The following is a 19,643-nucleotide window of genomic DNA, read 5'->3' as shown; positions in this document are numbered from 1 at the left end:
GGCACTGGGAGGAGTTTGGTGCTCCACCCTCCTGCCATCCAACCGGAGGGGAGGGAAGGCTAAAGGAGGTAGTGTCAATTAAGGCTTGATTTAGCAGCTTGGTGGTTAGTTTAGAAGTAAAGAGTTTATCCTGGGAGGGGCATCTTGTTAGTTGAAACCAGGCAGTTCTGCAGATGAAGTGAGAAATCATAGGAGCAGCTAGAGTCTTGAATCAAAATAAAGCAAAATACAGTACAGGAAACATAGCTATAGGAGTAGATCACAATTCAGATATTCTTTCACAGATGAAATATAGAGTGTGAGATGTGCTTTAGAGCAGGACTTCTTAAACTTTTTCTATTCTCCACCCCTTTTCACCTGAAAAATTTGTACACAACCCTGTGCATATAGGAATATAAAATAGGTATACAAATCAAACATTTACTGCCAAACTTTTTGTGACACCCCCCCATTAGTTACTCGACCCCATATGGGGGTCGAAACCCACAGTTTAAGAAACTTTGCTTTCAGGCAGCTAGGTGGTACAGTGAATAGGAAGAATCAGGAAGTTAAATCTGTCCTCAGACACTAGCTATGTGACCCTGGGCAAGTCACTTAACCCTGTTTGCCTCAGTTTCCTTATCTGTCAAATGAGCTGGAGAAAGAAATGGCAAGTCACTCCAATATCTTTGCCAAGAAAACCCCAAATGGGATCACAGGGTCAGATACAACTTCAAATAACCTAACAACAACAAAAATATGTGTTTTTTGTGTCCATGTCCCCAGTTGAAGTAAAAAAAGAGCTAATTAACAAAACTGGTGTGGCATTTCTTCTTCCAGGGAGGCTACCTGGGTTGTGGAGCAAAGAATTATTGGCTGAATTCTTTAGCCAGACTCAGGGCTTGGAGATTGTTGATGACTCCTAAACACAGTCTTCTGCTTTACTGCTTTCTTAACTGACCAAGTGTTCTATCTGATATCACCAGTTAAGATATCCCCATGCTCTACTAGAATCAGTGAAAGTCAGACATTATTGTGGCTGAAACTTGAATTCTGGGTAAACTTTGCTTTGTAGTGACCACTAGAATAGAAAATGGATTTTCAGTTAATTGCCAAATTATAGCTGAAAGAGCATGGGACTTAATCTCTGTGTGATGGTATCTGGACAAAAGGTGTAAGCCTTCATCTTTCTTGAGAGTTGAAGCAAAGACTTGAAGTGTTCAGCCCACTATATAAGGATTCCTATGAAGTCTGGCAGCAGTTGTTATGTATTTGTAGTTTGCAACAGCCTCCACTGTGGTCTATATAAATCAGTCTAGGCAGCTTCCAGCTTCTCCCAGATAGTTTTATGCCAAATAGACATTGGTGCATGCAGTGGCGGCTGGGAAAAATCTGAGGTGGAAATCATACTTTTTGAGAAAGGGGACGTTGGGGGAAACATGGACAGAATGTATCCACTAAAGGGTTCTGATTTCTTATCCTGGCATGGATATAAGCCATTGAAGCCTTTTGAAGCCCTACTAGCAAAGTACAAGCCCTGACAGATTCTACCAAACTAGAAAGACATTGATTAAGGGGACTGGGGGAGGGGGGGGAGTTGTGGAGCGGGGGAGTGGTGATGACTAACAACTAGAGAGATCAAAAAGGCCTGAAATAAACCTTGAAGGGAGCTAGGTATTGTCAAATGTGAAAAGGGAGAAGCATGGGCAACAACTGGCTTGGACGTGGGTAATTAATTGAATGTCCTATCCAAGGAATACCTACAGTGGGAATAATGTGAGACCAATCTGGAAAGATACATTTTAAATATCAAAAAAAGGAGTTTTATATTTTATTCCAGAGACAATAGGGAGCCACTGAAACTGCTGACCAGGAAAATGATGTGGTATAGGGAGATTATTTAGCAACTGTTTTAGGATCTATCTGAGAGAAGAAAAATCTGGAGCAGCTAGGTGGTGCAGTGAATAAAGCACCAGCCCTGGATTCAGGAAGATCTGAGTTCAAATCCAGTCTCAGACACTTGGTACTTACTAGCTGTGTGACCCTAGGCAAGTCACTTAACCCTCATTGTCCAGCCAGAGAGAGAGAGAGAGAGAGAGAGAGAGAGAGAGAGAGAGAGAGAGAGAGAGAGAGAGAGAGAGAGAACAATCTAAGGCAATTAGGAAGCTGTTATAATAATCCAAATGAGAGGTCATGAGGCCCTGAAATAGAGTGAGGGTCATGCGAGTAGAGAGAGAGGGGGAAGGTTACAAATGATTTTGTGAAGAAAGAGTGAATAAGACTTGGTAGCTGGTTACTGTGACAAATGGAATGGGTAGTAAGAGAATGAAGAGTCAAGGATGACTTGGCTGTTGTGAATGTGAGTAACTTACTATCACAGTACCCTTGACAAGAATAGGGAAATTTGGAGGAGGGTTATATTAAGGGGAAAAATGATGAGTTCCATTTTATACATGTTGAGTTTGAGATAACCTATGGCACATGTAGATAGAGTTTAATAGGTAGTTGGTGATGTAAGACTGCAGCTTGGGAGAGAGATGAGGGCTGCATGTGTAAATTTGGGAGTCATTTACAGAGAGTTAATAACTGGACTACCAGGATCTGGTGAGACGGCTCACTGAATGGGAAGAAAGAAGAGTATAGAGCCCAGGACAGAACCCTAGGGCATACCCATGTTTAGAGGGCAGGACATGGATGATGATCTAACAAAAGACATTGAGAAGAAGTAGTTAGACAGGCAGAAGGAAAACCTGGAATGTAGTTTTATGAAAACCCAGGGAGGAAGGAATATCCAGAAGCGGAGAGTGAGCATCATCCAGGGGTTAAAGAGGATAAAAGGTGTGATTATAGAAAAAATTTATTGTATTGAGCCATTAGGGGATCATGGGCTGCCTTTAATTGTGAAGACTCAGAAAAGTCTTGCTCCCCAAGTTCTTGGCACTGTCTAGTGATTCAACATCAGAAATGAGTATGGTTTTATCATTGGAAATAACACCAAGAAGATCATAACTATCTTCCTTGACCCTGTATCCAAGACTACTGGACCTTTCCATGTGCCCTTCAGCTGAAACCTCTATGTGCTGCCTACCCTGTTAGAATGTGATTTCCTTGAGAGAAGGGACTGTCACTTTTCTATGTTTATAACCAGTGCTTAGCATAGTGCTTTGTATATAGTAAGTATTTAATAAATGCTTTTCATTCATTCATAATAATGGACGCTGGAATTCCCAGTGGAAGAGGTGGATGGGCAGACATATCCCTTCTACAAATCTTTTTCCAGAAACAATGTTGGAGAAAAAGTGAGAAGTTGAGTATAATTTTCTGAAAAGTCCAGGCAACACAGAGATTAGACAAAGTCAATTCCTGGATCCTGAAAATTATTGTGGATGAGGGAAAGCCATTGATCACAGAATGTCACAGTTGGAACGGAGCTCAGAGGCCATTCATCTTAAGTCGTATCTGACCAAGAATTCTCTCTGCAACATACCTAAAAAGTTGTCATCTAACTTTTCATTGGAAAACAAACCCACTGCTTCCTTTCTTCCACAGCTCTACAGAACAAGTCTAATCTTAATTCCTTTGACAGCCCTTCAGTTAGACAACAATCACCTTGTCATCCCCAAGTCTTCTATTCCCTAAGGTTAATATCCTTAGTAACTTCAAGCCATTTTCCTATGACATGAATTCCCTTGGACACTCTCTAACTCATCAGTGTCTATCCAAAAGTCTGTCTCTCTTAACTGAACACAGTATTCCAGATGTAGGCTGACCCAACCAGAGTAAAATAAGTCCATCATAGCCCTAGTCCTGGTCAGTAGGCCTCTCTTGATTCCATTAGGTCAAGATCACGTTAGCTCTCTTGTATCATTTTTGATTTGTAGTGAGTTTTGTGTGATCTGAAGATTTGATAAGCATGATGTCTCATTTGGCTTTTACCCAGGTCACTGATAACACCGTTTAAAAACACTCAGTCAATCTTGGATCCCTGAGGGCCCTCCACATAACACCTACTTTCAGTGTGATGGCAAACCATTCCTGGTGACTAAGTCCAGCTATTCAATCAGTTTTGAATCCATGTGATTATATGTTTATCTAACCCACAGCTCAATCTTTTCAGAAAAATAGCATGAGAGAATTTTTATCAAAAGTTTTGCACCATGCCTTCTCCTGGTTCTTGGATTTCTTCTATGAATATACCTTTTTAATGATGCTATCAAGCTCCACCCCTTTTACTTATTCTGTTTCTTTTGAATAAGGTATACCCTTCCAGAGCTATATTCCAACCATGGGTCTCATTTCATCAGGCCTAAGTTATACTGTGAAATATCACTTTTGGCCTTTTTTTTTTTTTTTTGCAGGGCAGTGAGGGTTAAGTGACTTGCCCAGGGTCACACAGCTAGTAAGTGTCAAGTTTCTGAGGTCATATTTCAACTCAGGTCCTCCTGAATCCAGGGCCGGTGCTTTATCCACTGAACCACCTAGCCCCTTGGCCTTCTTTTTAAAGGATTTCTAGTTCCTCTTAATGCTTAAACTTCATGCATTTGTGTATAGACATTTAAAACTGTGAATCTTATTGATTCCTTGCTTTGATTTTTTTCCTCCAATAAACTTCTAGGTGCCTCAACAGTGATTCTTCCCTAATTTTTACATTTGGTATCTAGCTGGGTGAATATTCAATTTTCCTTCTTTCCCATCCTTTTTAATTTATACCTCTTTTGATTAGATTTATAAGACATCAGGCAGATATAATCTTATCAGCTTTTATTATGCGTAGTCTATCTTTGGCCAAGAGTCTGTCATTTCTAATATGTTAAGCCATGATCAAGAAATTCATATTCCACTCTCAAACATCATCTCCTTAACCAACCATTTATCTCCCAAATCAACTTTTCTCTTCTGCATCTCTTGCCTTCAATGGTAATAACAAGCTGAAGAAAACAACTTGTTTGCCTATTTGTGGTCTTAGTTTGTTGCCCAAGTCTTGACACTCATGCACACTTTCTGGCTTCTTCTGGCTGTACATTAACGCTCACACGAATCATCAAAAGTGGGCTGGCAGTTTCTTCTCTTGACAAGTCTTGTGAAATTATTGGTTATTTGATTAAATTCAATAGGGATAAGTGTAGTCTTGTAGTTGCACCCCCCCCAAAATTAACTTATCAGCTTTACAAGTATAAAAGGGCAGTAATGGTTTTGAAAAAGATCCAGGAGTTTCAGTGGACTGTAAACCTAATGTGAGTCAGCACTTTGATGTGGTACCCAAAAGCTCCTGTGGTCTCGGTGGCATTCAGAAGGGCATAGCCCTCAGGAATATGGAGGTGAATGTCCGACTGTGCTATGCCTTTATCAGATCTCCTTTGGAGTACCATCTTCAGTTCTAGGTACCATGGTTTAAGGACACTGATAAGCTGGAGAATGTCCAGAGGAAGGCAGGCAGGATTGTGAAGGGCTTGGAATCTATTTTCAATGAAGATCAGTTTAAAGAATTGGGGATGTTTAGCCTGGAGAAGAGAAGACTCAGAGGAGGGGGGATCATGCTAGCTGCCTGTAAGTGTCGGTGCCCCTCGGGGTTCTGTCCTGGGGCCTCTTCTCTTCTCCCTCTATACTACTTCACTTGGTGATCTTATCAGCTTCCATGGATTTAATGATCATCTCTATGCTGATGACTCTCAGGCCTGCCTATCCTGCCTGAAACTCTCTGCTCACCACCAATCTTGCATCTCCACCTGCCTTCCAGACATCTTGAACCGGATGTCCAGTAGACATCTTAAACTCGACAAGTCCAAAATGCAACTCTGTCTTTGACCTGAACTCTCCTCATCCCCACCCTGACCTTCCCTATTACTGTAAAGGGCCACCTCAGTCTCCCAGTCCCTCCTTGCAATCTAGGAGTCATCCTGGGCTCCTCACTATCTCTTATCCCCAATATCCAAACTGTTGTCAAGGCCTAGCGATTTCACCTTTGCAACATCTCTTGAATATGCCCCCTTCTCTCCTCTGGCACTGTCATACCCTGGTACAGGCCCTCATCATCTCCTGTCTGAATTATTTCAATAGCCTGCTGATGGGTTTGTCTGCCATAAGTCTTTCCCCACTCCAATCCATGCTCCATTCAGCTATGAAGGTGATTTTCCTAAAGTGTAGGTTCTACCATGCCAGGCTCCCTGTTGCACCCAGAATTAAATACAAAATTCTTTGTTTGACATTCGGACCCTTCATAACCTGCCCTCCTTCTGCCTTTCCAGTATTCTTACAACTTAGTCCTTCGTATATACTCTTTGATCCAATGACACTGGTCTGCTGGCCATTCCACAAACAAGACATTTTGCTCCAGGTATTTTTCTCTGGTTGTACCCCGTGCCTGAAATTCTCTTTGTCTTCTGATCCACTTACTGACCGCCCTGGATTCCTTTAAGTCCCAGCTCAAATCTCTTCTATTACTGGAAGCCTTCACCAGCTCTTCCTGATTCTGTTTCTTTCCCCCTGTCAATTACAATTTATCCCATATATTGCTTGCATGTTACCTCCTCCCATTAGATGGCAAGCTTCTCGAGGGCAGGGACTGTCTTTTGCCCCTTTTTGTATCACCAGCGCTTAGCACAGTGCCTGGCACATGGTAACGCTTAATAAATGATCATTGATTGATTAATGAGTTGCAATATAGAAGATGGGCCAGACTTCCTGCTTGGCTCTGAAAGGCAGAACCAAGAAAAGCAGGAGGAAGTTGTAAACAGATGAATTTAGGTTCAATGTCAGGAAACACTTCATAACAATTAGATTTGTCTGAAAGTAGAATGGATTCGCTGGAGAGGTGAGGGGCTCCCCTCCTTGGAGGTGTTCAAACAGAGGCTGGATGGCCACCTGTCCACTATGTTTCCTGATGCCTACAAACATGCTGGTAGAGAAATAGGAAAGGGGGGGGGTGTTTAGGGGAAAAGAGAATGAGTTCAGTTTGGGGCCGTGGCCAAAGCAAAACCTCTCTGAACCTCGGCTTCCTCATTATACAGCTACATATAGATAATCTTATCATCACCGTCCCAGTCTACTTGTCCCTTCTTTTTAATAGATATTCCCTTCCAGAGTAATTTCAGTCATGAGTCTCGTGCCACCAAATCTCGGAGATCTATATGAAGTCAAATTTACCTTATCGTGTTATCCTACTTGTTACCTTTCCTTTATGCATTTCTGTATGGACTTCTGATACCATGATGAATCTCATTGCTGATTCCTTTCTTGGATTTCGTCACCCATGAATTTCCAGATGCTCCAAATGTTACTATTTTGTTTATATCGTAGCTACTTTGATGATATCTAACTTGGTAGATATTCTTAAGCATTTCTCCTTCACTTTGTCTTTTTAATTTTAAAAGCTTTTTGAATAGATTTGTAAGATAATAGGAAAATACAGTTTTGCCAGGTGCTTAGGCACACTGAGTTCTTGGCCAAGGGCACATCTTTTTAAGCCATGACCCAGAAATCCAAAATTCTTCATCTGAAATCAGCTTCTTTTTTTCTTTAATTTTTTTTTTTGTTGTTGTTTGTTTGTTTTGCGGGGCAATGGGGTTTAAGTGACTTGCCCAGGGTCACACAGCCAGTAAGTGTCAAGTGTCTGAGGCCAGATTTGAACTCAGGAACTCCTGAATCCAGGGCCGGTGCTTTATCCACTGCGCCACCTAGCTGCCCCCGAAATCAGCTTCTTAACCAGTTATTTTTTTCCAAGTATTCTGGGTTGCTAATGGTCAGGGTTTCCCAATGGTTCTTTGCCTGGACCCATAGTAGACAGGTTTCATGCATTTTGGGCTCATTCATAAGGGCTACTTATTAAAGGTTTCATGAATATGCCAAGACTTGAAGCCTTGAAAGTCTTGAAGTCTTTAGCGGCCTGTGCCTGGAGTATTTGGTGACCTAGAATCAATTTGTAGGGATAGCTACAAATACAAATAATATACAAATAATTTCTGGAATGTTTGCTAGCTAAATTAATTCATTTTATTTTTATCTCTGTATAGATTTCTATCCTAAGAAAGTTATTTGATAAAAAGAGTTTCAAAGTAAATGATTATAAGTAAGAATAAACGACTAGTATTAAAAAATAAAGAAAATTGTGTTCTTTAGATCAGAACACTGGATTGCAGTCTGCAAATAGGTATTTAGAAGTAAAAAAAATCTAACTCATTTTATTAGTTAGATTTTTCTAGTTCTTTATAGGTATATCCTGCCTCCTATATGACCAGTGGCATTTTGTAACATCATTAATACATTGTCAGTAAGTCCCATCCTAAAGTTGGGTTCTCCATTATAATGTCCTTAGGAACTTAGCTCAAACCTAGTGCCATTCAACTACTATACAGATATGAAGCACTTCATAGAAAGAATGACCTGATCAATGGTTTACTATTAATAGCGGTAGTTCTAATCAGTGCAGAAAAACTTCAAGTAAATATTAATCATATTTATGTATTACTTTGTGAGTATCATCCCCATTGGACAGAAACAGATTGAAAGTTTAAGTGGTTTGCCCATAGCCACATAGCTATTAAGTATCTGAGGTAAGATTTGAACTCAGGCCTTCTGACTCAATATCCTGTAATCTTTCCCATTATGTTATACAGCCTGAGACACATGAAAAACAAGGGAAAAGAAACAGTTTTCTTCCCCTTTTTCATATGGTAGTTCAGCAGAGTCCTTTTATACTGCTTTGGGGAGAAAGAGCATACCTTCTTTCTACCCATCTCTAATCCCACAATATATAGACAGTTTTTTGAAATTTTTTCCTCATGAATCAATATCCAAATTCACTCAAGAGTCGTCACCTCTCGCTACATCTTTTGAGATATTTGTAGCTAAGTGTTTCTACCACCTAAGAAGCTAAAGTCATTGACTTGGTGGGGATGTGGACAAGAGAAGGGGGAGTGTGGTTGCAAGACTGAAGGGCAGTGTAAAAATGAATCCTATAGCTTAATTTGATTCAAACTAAAGAACTATACCCACCCTACCTGGCTCAGATGCAGAAATGGTCAATAAATTGATAGTCCCAGACTAGAAATTGAGATTCTTGGGAGATAAAGTTATATCTTCCCAAACCCTCTACTCCCCCCACCCCAATTTCAATATTCTCAAAGGTCCAGTTGATGATGGTACATCAAGCCTCCATATGTCTTAAAGTATCTAAGAAGTCCTTTCCAAACCTATGCTATTCTAGTCTTAGGCTCCCTACCTAGACTAGCCTTATATAAGTCTTAGATCTCTCTCTCTCTCTCTCTTTTTTTTTTTGTGGGGCAATGGGGGTTAAGTGACTTGCCCAGGGTCACACAGCCAGTAGGTGTCAAGTGTCTGAGGCCAGATTCGAACTCAGGAACTCCTGAATCCAGGGCCGGTGCTTTATCCACTGTGCCACCTAGCCGCCCCCTTTAGATCTCTTTTTAAAAAAAAACAAATAAACATTTCTTGGCTTTTTATAATCGGAATTTTGGCTCCAAAATATTTCTTCCCTTTATAATATTGCTATGAAACTGCCTCCTGAAACATCACTCACCTAAACCATATATTTTCTTAGAACCAGTTAATGATGTTAAGTGAAATATGCCTAGTTTTCAATGTTTTTACACACATTATTTAATTTGATCTTCACAACAACCCTAGCATAACAGATGTCACTTTATTGATGAAGAAATTGAGACTTAAAGAGCTCATTTAACCTTAGGCTAATCAATGGCAAAGATGATGTTAGATCTTAGGCTTTTCGATTCCTAAGTGCTTTTTTTCTACTACATGCTGCTTCTATGTAATCCCAAGATTATATAACTTCAGAATTGGAAGGCACCATCAGCAGAGATTTAGTTTAACTCATAGCCCAAAAGAATATCCACCACAACATATTTGACAGTTGACCCTAGAGGGTTTTGCCAAAAGTCCAATGATGAAGAACCCCCTATCATCTGAGATAGTCCATTCCACTTCTGGATAGCTATAATTTGGGGAAAGTTTTCACTTCTCTCCAGACTAAATCTACTTCTTTGCAACTTGTATCTATTGTTCCTAGTTTGACTGGCTGGGGCCAAACAGGATAGATCTAATCCTTCTTCTATATGGAAGGAGTTCAAGTAATTGAAGACAGCTAGTATTACCCTGAATTTTTTCTTCACCAGGTTAAATGCCCCCAGTTCCTTTAAAAGATCTTTCTATTGCATGAACTCTAGGCTTTTACTATTTACTCTTTACCATTGTGGTTACCCTCTTCTACATGTCTTCTAGTTTATCAGATTCCTTCCTAAACTTTCGTTTCTAGAACTGAATTCATTTCTTCAGATGTGTTCTGACCAAGTCAGTATAGAGAGGAGCTATTGCCTCCTCTCCCAAGGCAGCTCAAGATTGCATTAGTTTTTCTGACCACCTTATCACATTGTTGATTCATATCATTAAAACACCCCATTTTTTCAAATTGCTCTATAACCACGTCTTCTTGAGTTTTGAACCAAACTGTCAAATTTTATATTCATCCATATGAAATTTTCTCCTATTAGATTCAGCTCAAGATTCTTGCCTCTCCAAGAAAAGACTTTGTGCATCCTGACTCTGTCATGCAGTGTGTTAACTAACCCTCCTGGTTTTGTGTCATCAGCAAATTCTGTACACATGCCATCTATGCATTTGTCCAAATTATTGATAAAAATTTTAAACAGCAAAGGGCCAAGCACAGATCTCTGGGATCTGGGATCTCTGACATAAATCTAGCCATTCAACTAATTCTTTCTAATTGTAGTCTAGCCTACATCTTACTATCTTTTCCACAAAAATAATATGAGTTACTTTTATCACTTTTCCACTATCTAGGTACATTATATTTACAACCTTCTTCTGATCTAATCATTTAATAACTCAATTGAAAAGAGAAATTATTCATCTGAAATGATATGTTCTTGACAAAGCCATACTAGCTTGCTGAAATCAGTTTTCTCACGTGAATAAAGAACTTGGAGGGTAGGAGTAGGAAAAGTTTTGAACCACACTTAGGCAGAGGGCAAAGGGGGGGCATACAAAATCAAAGAAAGTGATTTAAATAAAATCAGAATTTGGGATGAGGCATATGATCAGGGAAAAAATGGGGAATATAGGAATAGATGCATCAAAGCAGTATAAGGAAAGCCTCAGTTACAGGGGAAAAAAAGATAATGACTTAAAATAAGGAGAAAAATTCATACAAAAGAAATAAATGAAGAAAAACAACTTGAAAAAAAGAAATTATTGCTAACTTTTTCAAGTGTTTACTATTTCTTTAATAATATGTAATGGAATTTTCCCCGCAATCAAAGTCAAGTTCACTGGCTTCTAGTTCACAGATCTTCTCCAAGATCTTTCAAATGACCCTGACTGTGGTTCAACAATCACATTAGTGGGAAACCTACAGTAACCACAGATGAAGTTTGTCTTGACCAGGTGACTGTTGTAAAGGCAGGCAGGTGTTCTTGCACCTTATTTTGACTCTTTCCATTTTGATTATCAGCACCCTATTAGTCATTTTGATTTTTGTCCTCAGTCCAAAGTTGTTCTCACTGACAAACAGGAGCAAAGTAAAAACCAAACAACTCCCTTATCAGTTATCATTGCTCCATACACCTCAAGTGGCTGCCTTGTTCTTTCTTGGAACCTCCTTTTGTTCCCTGAAATAGAATTTATTTTAAAGCTTTTTTGTTGGCCTTAACTTTTCCTTCTTAGATAATTTAGAACTTTGGAACTTTTTTTCTTTGCCAGGCAGTGAGGGTTAAGTGACTTGCCCATGGTCACACAGCTAGTAAGTGTCTTGTGTCTGAGGCAAAATTTGAACTCAGGTTTTCCTGAATCCAGAACTTTCGGTAACAGTATTGCCTCATGTTTCTTTATTGAGCATCTGTTATCTACCCTTTCTTTCTTCTGGACATATATTTAAAAAATCTGAGTTGATTTGGTGGGATTTGTCTGTATCAATGTACACTTCAAACAACTCCCCCTTTTCTTCCTTATTGGAATTTTTTTTATGAGATATTTTATTTTTTCCGTTACATGTAAAGATAGTTCTCAACTTTTGTTTATACATGCTTTACAATTTCAGATTTTTCTCCCTCCCTCCCCTCCCTCCCCCCTCCCCTAGACAGCAGGTAATCTGATATAGGTTATATCTCTATATCTCTATACATATACATATATATATACAAAAACATGGTTAGATGCCACAGAGTAGGTGGCAATGCCTTAACCGTATATGTGTTGTAAAGGCCACTAGGACCTCTTCCATCCTTATCAAGGGGAGTGCTAACCTTCTCTCCTTTCATACAACACTTCCTTATTGGAATTTACCTTTTGTGTCTCCAGAATTAACTTATCCTCTCTCTTGTCTACTGGCTTCCCCTAAAGAATTTTAATCCATGGGATCTATTCTTTCATTGAAGTATTTGAAATATGCTTTCTTAAGATCTACAGTGCCTTTTTGGCTTTCCTTTTCTCTATCACAAACTCCAGAAGAGAATGGAAACCTTCCCCATTGTTCCCATCATTTCATCATTTGGAGAGAATTGGATTCAAAATAGAATTTCTTTTTATTGGTCCTTCTCCATGAAGGTAGTCAAGAAATTCTGAACTGCTCTCTTTCTTTTGGCAGAAAGAACAACTCAGAAGATGAAAAAATAAATGTAGTTTCTCATCACTACTCTTATCATTCCTCTTTTCTGGACTTGTGATGTTAACCAAACTCCTTATCTATTTCTTTTATCTGTCTAGGGGGTCTGTAGTAGACTCCAGTGAAAAGAAATTCCTTCCATTTTTCCCTCCATTGACCTTCACCCAAATGCTTTCCATTGATGCTTTCTCCTTCTGATTTCCAGACTAATGAGTATTTATAATGATTATTTTTGCACAGCTACCCTCAGGGCAGATTAAAAGCATAATATTGTAGCTAATTTACTCTAAGTTGCTTTGGAGTGGATGAATTTTTTTTTAATGTCTTCTATCCATAAGTAAATTTCCCTTGGGTTCTAAGAAGGTATAGAACTTTATTAAGCTTGGGGAATTTCTAAGACCAAGTCACTTACCCTTTCTCAGCGTCAGTTTATTCATATGAAAAATGAAGAGATTGGACTTTATGGCCTCTAAGGCCTTTTCTAGATCTAAGTCTATGATCCTAATTATAGTAATAATGGTAAGAGTTCACATTTGTACAGAGTCTTAAGATTTGCAAAATACTCTTAGGTTATCTAATTTAACCCTCACACAGTAAATGATATTAATATCCCCATTTTGTAGATGAGCAAAGTGAAACAAGAGAAGTTAAGTGATTTATTCATAGCCACATCTAGAAAGTATCTGAGGCAAGATTTGAATCCAGGCCTTCCCAGCTCCCAGATCCAGTGGGAACCTTCATTTTATGTTCCATTGCTTCATTCAGTTACCTAAGTCTAGACACTATAATAACTTACTTGTTGTTACCAAGTTCTCTCTGCAGCCTGGGTTTAGCTTTTTTTGTAAATAGTGTAAATTGGACAAAATCCTTTATCTTAAAATGACAAAGGAAACAGTCTTTTCTATTTCTAGAAGGCATCTACTGAAGAGCCTTTCAATAGAACACAGCCAGAGCAAAACAGAGGTTTATAAAATTACCTTCATTATTTATACAATAACCATGTGGGGTTTTTGGTTAAAATTTGTAGATAACCACCTCTGTCCTCTGTTTCATGTTGGCAGGAAATATTTGTATTAGGGGTGTTTGATAAATTCTAATTATTATTAGGAGACCATTATAGATTTGAATATCATTGCAGAGGGTAGATGAACTTCATAGATGGAGCCAAATCATAGTCTAAATTTTGGCCAAACCAGAGAAAAAAATGATGCATGAAGAAAACATGGGTCTGAAGGAAATCTGGATGAATGAGAACTTACCCTTAGTGACAGACAGCACAAGTTGATGACATTGGCCTAATGGCATTTTGAAGGGAATATCAAGATGCCAGGTAGGGAGAGCTTTCCTTTTACTACTCTTGGATGATAGTAGAATGCCAGCATCCTGAGGAAAGAGCAGGTATGCCCCAGAATCGTAACTCTGGGTTATTGTATTACAGCTATGTCGATTTCACCAAGTCAGCACTCCTCTTAAAAAGAGATACCATCAAAGTTAGTGTATTAAGCTAAATGGATTTTGGTGAATCTGTAATTCTAGAGCCTCAACAATATGACAGAAACTAACCCCTTATTAGTTTTTTAGTTATGTAAAACCCCCATAAGTTTAATATTATAGATGGAGTAACGCGTCGTCCTGTTTCAGGGTATCACCTCATCTTACTTTACAAGCCCTGAGGGAGCAGCTGGGTGAGTTCCTGGGCGAGGAGGCTGTTGCAGAAAAATTTTTATTTTTGAAATGCATAGGAAACAATTTAGCTGTGGTAAGTTATTTCCCACTGTTTTTATTCTTTCACTTTAAAAAAAGCCACATATTCTAATTGTTTCTTCATACAACTTCTTAATCTACAACTGGAACTGTACTTGACATATAATCAGAACTATAGAGATAATTTATGAATTTGAAATATCACTAAGAAATTGTATGAATCAGAAAGATTTGATTGCCCCCACTTTTCCCGTTGTTAGGGAACAAGAGCCAGACATGTGTGTATCTTTGTGTATGTGAATTTCCTTAGAAACAAAAAGAAGACATGAATTGAAAATAACAACTTATAGTGGTGATTTTTCTAAGTAGAGGTTATGATTTTTAGAGATTTTGTTTGTTTGTTTGTTTTTTGTTTTAGTGAGGCAGTTGGGGTTAAGTGACTTGGCCAGTGTCACACAGCTAGTAAGTGTTAAGTGTCTGAGGCCGGATTTGAACTCAGGTACTCCTGACTCCAGAGCCGGTGCTCTATCCATTGCGCCACCTAGCTGCCCCTGATTTTTAGAGTTTTTGAAGGAAGGGTATTTCAGCTATTTCTTCCTGAGCTACACCTCACTGAATGGAGTCTGAATGCAGCATTGATCCAAGGAATCCTTTTGTCTAGAAACAGGAGCATCAGACGTGTAGCTGGAAAGGACCCTGGGGACACCTAATCTGACTCTCTCAGTTTGCCGGTGAAGAGGCTGAGGCCCAGAGAGGTTAAATTGCCCTTCTGGTCTCAGACAGAGTGACTAGCAGAACCAGGAGTTGAAGTTGGGTGTGCTGATAGCATCTTCAGTGCTTTACTCATTGTAGTAAAGAGTTGAGGGACAAAGACTGGAAACCAGACATCATAGATTCATTGAATTATTGGATTTAGAGATAGAAAGAACCTTCGAAGTTATCTAATTCAACACCCCTCATTTTATGGATGAGGAAACTAAAAAAATTAAATTAGTCTAGTTTACATAGGTAAGATAAGCGGCAGAGCTAGGATCTGAACCCAAGCTTTCTTCAGTCCCTTCATTTCATAGATAAAGAAATTCAAGCCTAGAGAAAGTTACTTGACCAGGTTCCTATAGGTAAGTAGAGCCTAGATTTAAACCTGCTTTTGACTCCAAATCTTTTACTCTTTCCACTAATATAATCTTGTATCTTCTACCCTATTCCCATAACTCCCATCCCCAATAACACCACAACAGGAAAAAGGCTAATGGGAGAAAAGCCTTAAAAAAAGAAAAGAAAACTACCCAAGGAGAAACAGGACAAAGCAGCTTGATACAGTAAGGTCTGATTTCCTTAGGCTTCCATCCCAGGCTTGCCTTGGAGCCCAACCTACCTTCTGCAGTCTGGGTCCATTTAACCCCTTGTTGGTCTTTAGGAAGTTGGAAGGGTTTTCTTGCTTCCCAGCTCTTATAGGAGATGGAAAGCTGTCATACCTAGAACTTCCAGTCAAGCATTTCTGTCAGATTTGCCAGGAATGTTCTTCTGTCTCCTAAAATCCTTAACTTTCTTCAAAGCACAGTTCAGAAACCACCCTCTTCTACATGAGGCATTTCCTGATCCTTTCAGTTGTGGATACCTCCCCTCTTCCTTAAGTTATCTTGATTTACTACGCATATATTTTATACACACACACACACACACACACAATGCTTCTACTATACTCCCTCCTTCCCCAACTCTTACTCAGCGTTAGGTCCCTGAATATATAGGTTCAAGGTCCTCTGTGGTCCTATACTCTTTTTTTTTTTTTTTAGTGAGGCAATTGGGGTTAAGTGACTTGCCCAGGGTCACACAGCTAGTAAGTGTTAAGTGTCTGAGGCCAGATTTGAACTCAGGTCCTCCTGACTCCAGGGCCGGTGCTCTATCCACTGCGCCATCTAGCTGCCCCGGTCCTATACTCTTAAAACTGTAGTTTACAAGTTCCCACAGATGTACTCTCCTTGAATAAGTATTCAGAGTTAAGTCAATTCAATAAGCATTTATTAAGTGCTTGCTTATGCTATGCAAACATAGTTGTTTTAAAGCAAGGACATTTGCTAATTTAACCTTGAGTTGGAATCAGCTTAGAGAAGAGAGATGCTTTCCCAGAATTAACCAATACTGAAATTATCATACTGATAAGAATTCTGGACAGAAAAACACCAAAAAGAGAAGCGCAAGAGAGTAAATTCAGAATTTGTGTGGCATGGGGGTTGGTACTCAGTGCCTTGGCATTTTGCCTTTTCCCCTCCAAACTCTTCCCAAATCACTGAATTGTAGCTTCTGAGGCTAGGGTGTTTGCTGTGTTGATAAAGACAACCATTTGTGACTTCCCTTAAGCACCCCTTCTCCCATGCCTCTGGGGTGGGGAAAAACTACTCTACTAACTTATCAACTCCTCCGAGGTCTTTCTCTCTTCCTTCCTAAGAGGGAAAAGGAATATAAACAAACAAGCCACTTCCTATTTCTGTAGTCAGGAAGGGTTCTACCTGTACTAGAAGAACCTAGAGCTAATTAATATTGTATCCAAAAAACTACCTTTTCATCCTTTTGTTTTCTCCTCTGCGGTTGTGTTGTCTGTTCTCTTTTATAGAAAATAAATTAACTCCTATCCCTTGATACATAATTAATGCCAGTGACATAAATAGAGGTTCGGGAAACTGATTAGTCTGGGAAAAATGGAAGACATATCCAGCCTCTAGTGTAGCGATGAGAGTAATGATTCCTCCTGTCAGAGATCACGAACATTTTCTGTCACTCTGCAGTCATATCCATTGGCCATCTCAAACATGATTTGCAGGAGTGTGGAAAAAATTTCCAACCTGAAGTAAAAATTCCCCAGATGAGAGATGTCCCTCAGACTAGTCCAGGACAAAGGGAGAAAAGAGGTTGCCTTTTGTATATGCTGTGTAAATTCCTGTTTGTATTTCTTTATTGGTATTTACCTTGTGGCCCCCTACACCTACTTCTCCTTTCAGCAGCTCACGGGTTGGTGAAGGGCTCCTCTAAACCCCCCCTTTTTGATCATCTCTGTTCCAACAATTTGTTAAATGTGTTTCCCTGTATTCTATGTGAAGGCAGCCTCTCGGGGAGCTTTGTTACTCTCCCAAGCTGAATGAAACCTTAAACTCCCATAAATGCAGGAAGGAGACCCTAATCCATATTAAGTGTTTGTGGGGGCTCAAGCAAAATGGCCCAAGTGAGGCAGTTTCTTTGCTTTCCCATCAGGCAGTGCCAGGTGTCTGAGCACAGAAGCACGAATGACTTTTCCATTAGGTTACTTCCTTCTCTTTCGGAGGGCAATACTTCAGGGGAGTTGCACAGTTAACTTAGTTAAGTAGGGTCTTTCTCCAGCTCACAGGCAATAGCAGCTCCCGTTCAGTGGTTTGCCATTGTAGCATCTGAAGGGAGGATCTGGGAGGGGGCACATCAAAGCCAGCGTCCTCCCACATTCACAGAAGGAGAATGGCGTGCTCGCCTCCTTCCAGCACCTTCCTCACAGAATTCTCTGTGCTTACAATTCCTCGCTTCCACAGTGTTAGTGTTGGCGGATTCTGGGCAGTGTCTCTAAACTCCAAGTTGATTCTGATGCAGGGTTATGTGGAAATAGAATATCGATACCCCCAGAAACCCAAAGCACGCTCTTCTAAAATACGCACCATGTCAGTGGGAAGAGCAGACATGTCTAGAGTTCACAGAAGGACATAAGCTTTGGGTATACATGTGGCCAAAGTTTATCACATCATAGTGCTTCCAGGCCTCCTACATCTTCTCGTGGTATCCTTGTGGTTTCTTATATAGAATGTTATGCTTTCCACTCATGCTTAGCTGTGGTCTTGACCATTTCCAGCTTTGGGCTCAGCAGAAATCCCGGGTTAGGGTACTGCTGTGCCATGGGGTGGGGGTAGAGGTAGGCAGGGTGAATGAGGGTGAGGTGGTAAATAGTCAGACCTTTACCCTAAAATCAGCAGGCTCTTCTCTGGTTCTCTTCTCTTAGTCTCACGCCTGAATCTTGACATGTCTAAACAGCAAAGACTTTTTCTTCTGACCTCAGCAAATGGCTTTGACTCTGCTGTTGGTGTCATCTAGCCATATCCTTCTGGTATGAGACACTGGAGAGCAGTAGGAGAGATAAATCCCTGCCTCCTCTTTTAAGAGATGCCAAGGGAAATGGGAGAGTAAACTCAAGAGCTCCTCCCTTCCTCCATTGCTTGCCCACTTCTAGAAGGACCCTGAGAGGCTCCAGCCCAGGGCCAGATCATCCCTTTTACACAGGTCACAACAACCACTCACTAGAATTTCCTTGTGTCCCATTAATTGCTTCCATGCAATGGCCAACACCCTATAATTCTGTCGGGTTGATTGAGGAACTTTTCCCACTTATAGAATTGTTCAGGTAGCTGCTGCTGCTTCTTCTTCTTCTTCTTCTTCTTCTTCTTCTTCTTCTTCTTCTTCTTCTTCTTCTTCTTCTTCATGAGGCAATTGGGGTTAAGTTACTTGTCCAGGGTCACACAGCTAGTAAGTGTCGAGTGTCTGAGGCTGGATTCTAACTCAGGTCCTCCTGACTCCAGGGCCAGTGCTCCATCCACTGACCCTAGCTGCCCCCAGGTAGCTTCTTTATATACTTTTGTTGAAATTGAAATTGTTCAACCAGGGCCAGCTAGGTGGTGCAGTGGATAAAGCACTGGCCCTGGATTCAGGAGGACCTGAGTTCAAATCTGGCCTCGGACACTTGACACTTACTAGCTGTGTGACCTTGGGCAAGTCACTTAACCCTCATTGCCCTACCAAAAAAAAGAGTCAACCAGAGGACATAAGTAGTTCAAAGCAAATGCCTTCTCTCCATTCACACAGAAAGGGCACTAATACAGGTCCTCAGCACCTCCCACCTGGCATATTGCAGCAGCTGCCTAATTGGCCTCCCCTCCTCAAGTCACCCCAACTTCAGTCCATTCTCTACACAGCTGCCAAGGTGACTTCTTACTGACCCCTCCCAGGCCTAGTCCAACTGGACCACTTACTCTTCATCTTCCACAGTGCCCCACCCCTCACGCCTGGTTCTTGGCACTGATGGTCCCTCAGCCCTGGAATACTTCTCCTCCCTAGCTTCCTCTAAGGCCGCCCCAGTGTCCCCTTCTGTAGGCGGCCTGTCCCTGTCGCCCCAGCTGCCAGGGCCTTCTCTGCTGAGGTTCTTTTGTATTTACTGTTTGTGTGTATATGCTCCCAATTAGAATGGAAGGTTCTTGAGAACAGGAGCTGTTTTTTCTTCTTTGTATCCCCAGTAGAA

The 19,643-nt window shown here is 40.4% G+C and overlaps 1 protein-coding gene and 1 non-coding gene across 2 annotated transcripts in view; one reads left to right on the top strand and one right to left on the bottom strand.

The window, feature by feature from the left end:
* The window catches only part of SPATA1 (spermatogenesis associated 1), a 78,025-nt gene that overhangs the window by 12,102 nt on the left and 46,280 nt on the right, over nt 1–19,643 (top strand). The window contains 1 exon segment of the mRNA XM_043962584.1: nt 14,273–14,390. Coding sequence (XP_043818519.1) covers nt 14,273–14,390 — 118 coding nt within the window.
* On the bottom strand, nt 12,167–12,294 carry LOC122727153. The gene has a single exon (XR_006353102.1). It is a non-coding gene; the product is annotated as a U6atac minor spliceosomal RNA (small nuclear RNA).

This window comes from Dromiciops gliroides, chromosome 4, assembly GCF_019393635.1.
Source record: "Dromiciops gliroides isolate mDroGli1 chromosome 4, mDroGli1.pri, whole genome shotgun sequence".
Classification (NCBI taxonomy): domain Eukaryota; kingdom Metazoa; phylum Chordata; class Mammalia; order Microbiotheria; family Microbiotheriidae; genus Dromiciops; species Dromiciops gliroides.
Note: the sequence above shows the minus strand (reverse complement) of the source record. Positions and strands in the feature narration are given on the sequence as shown.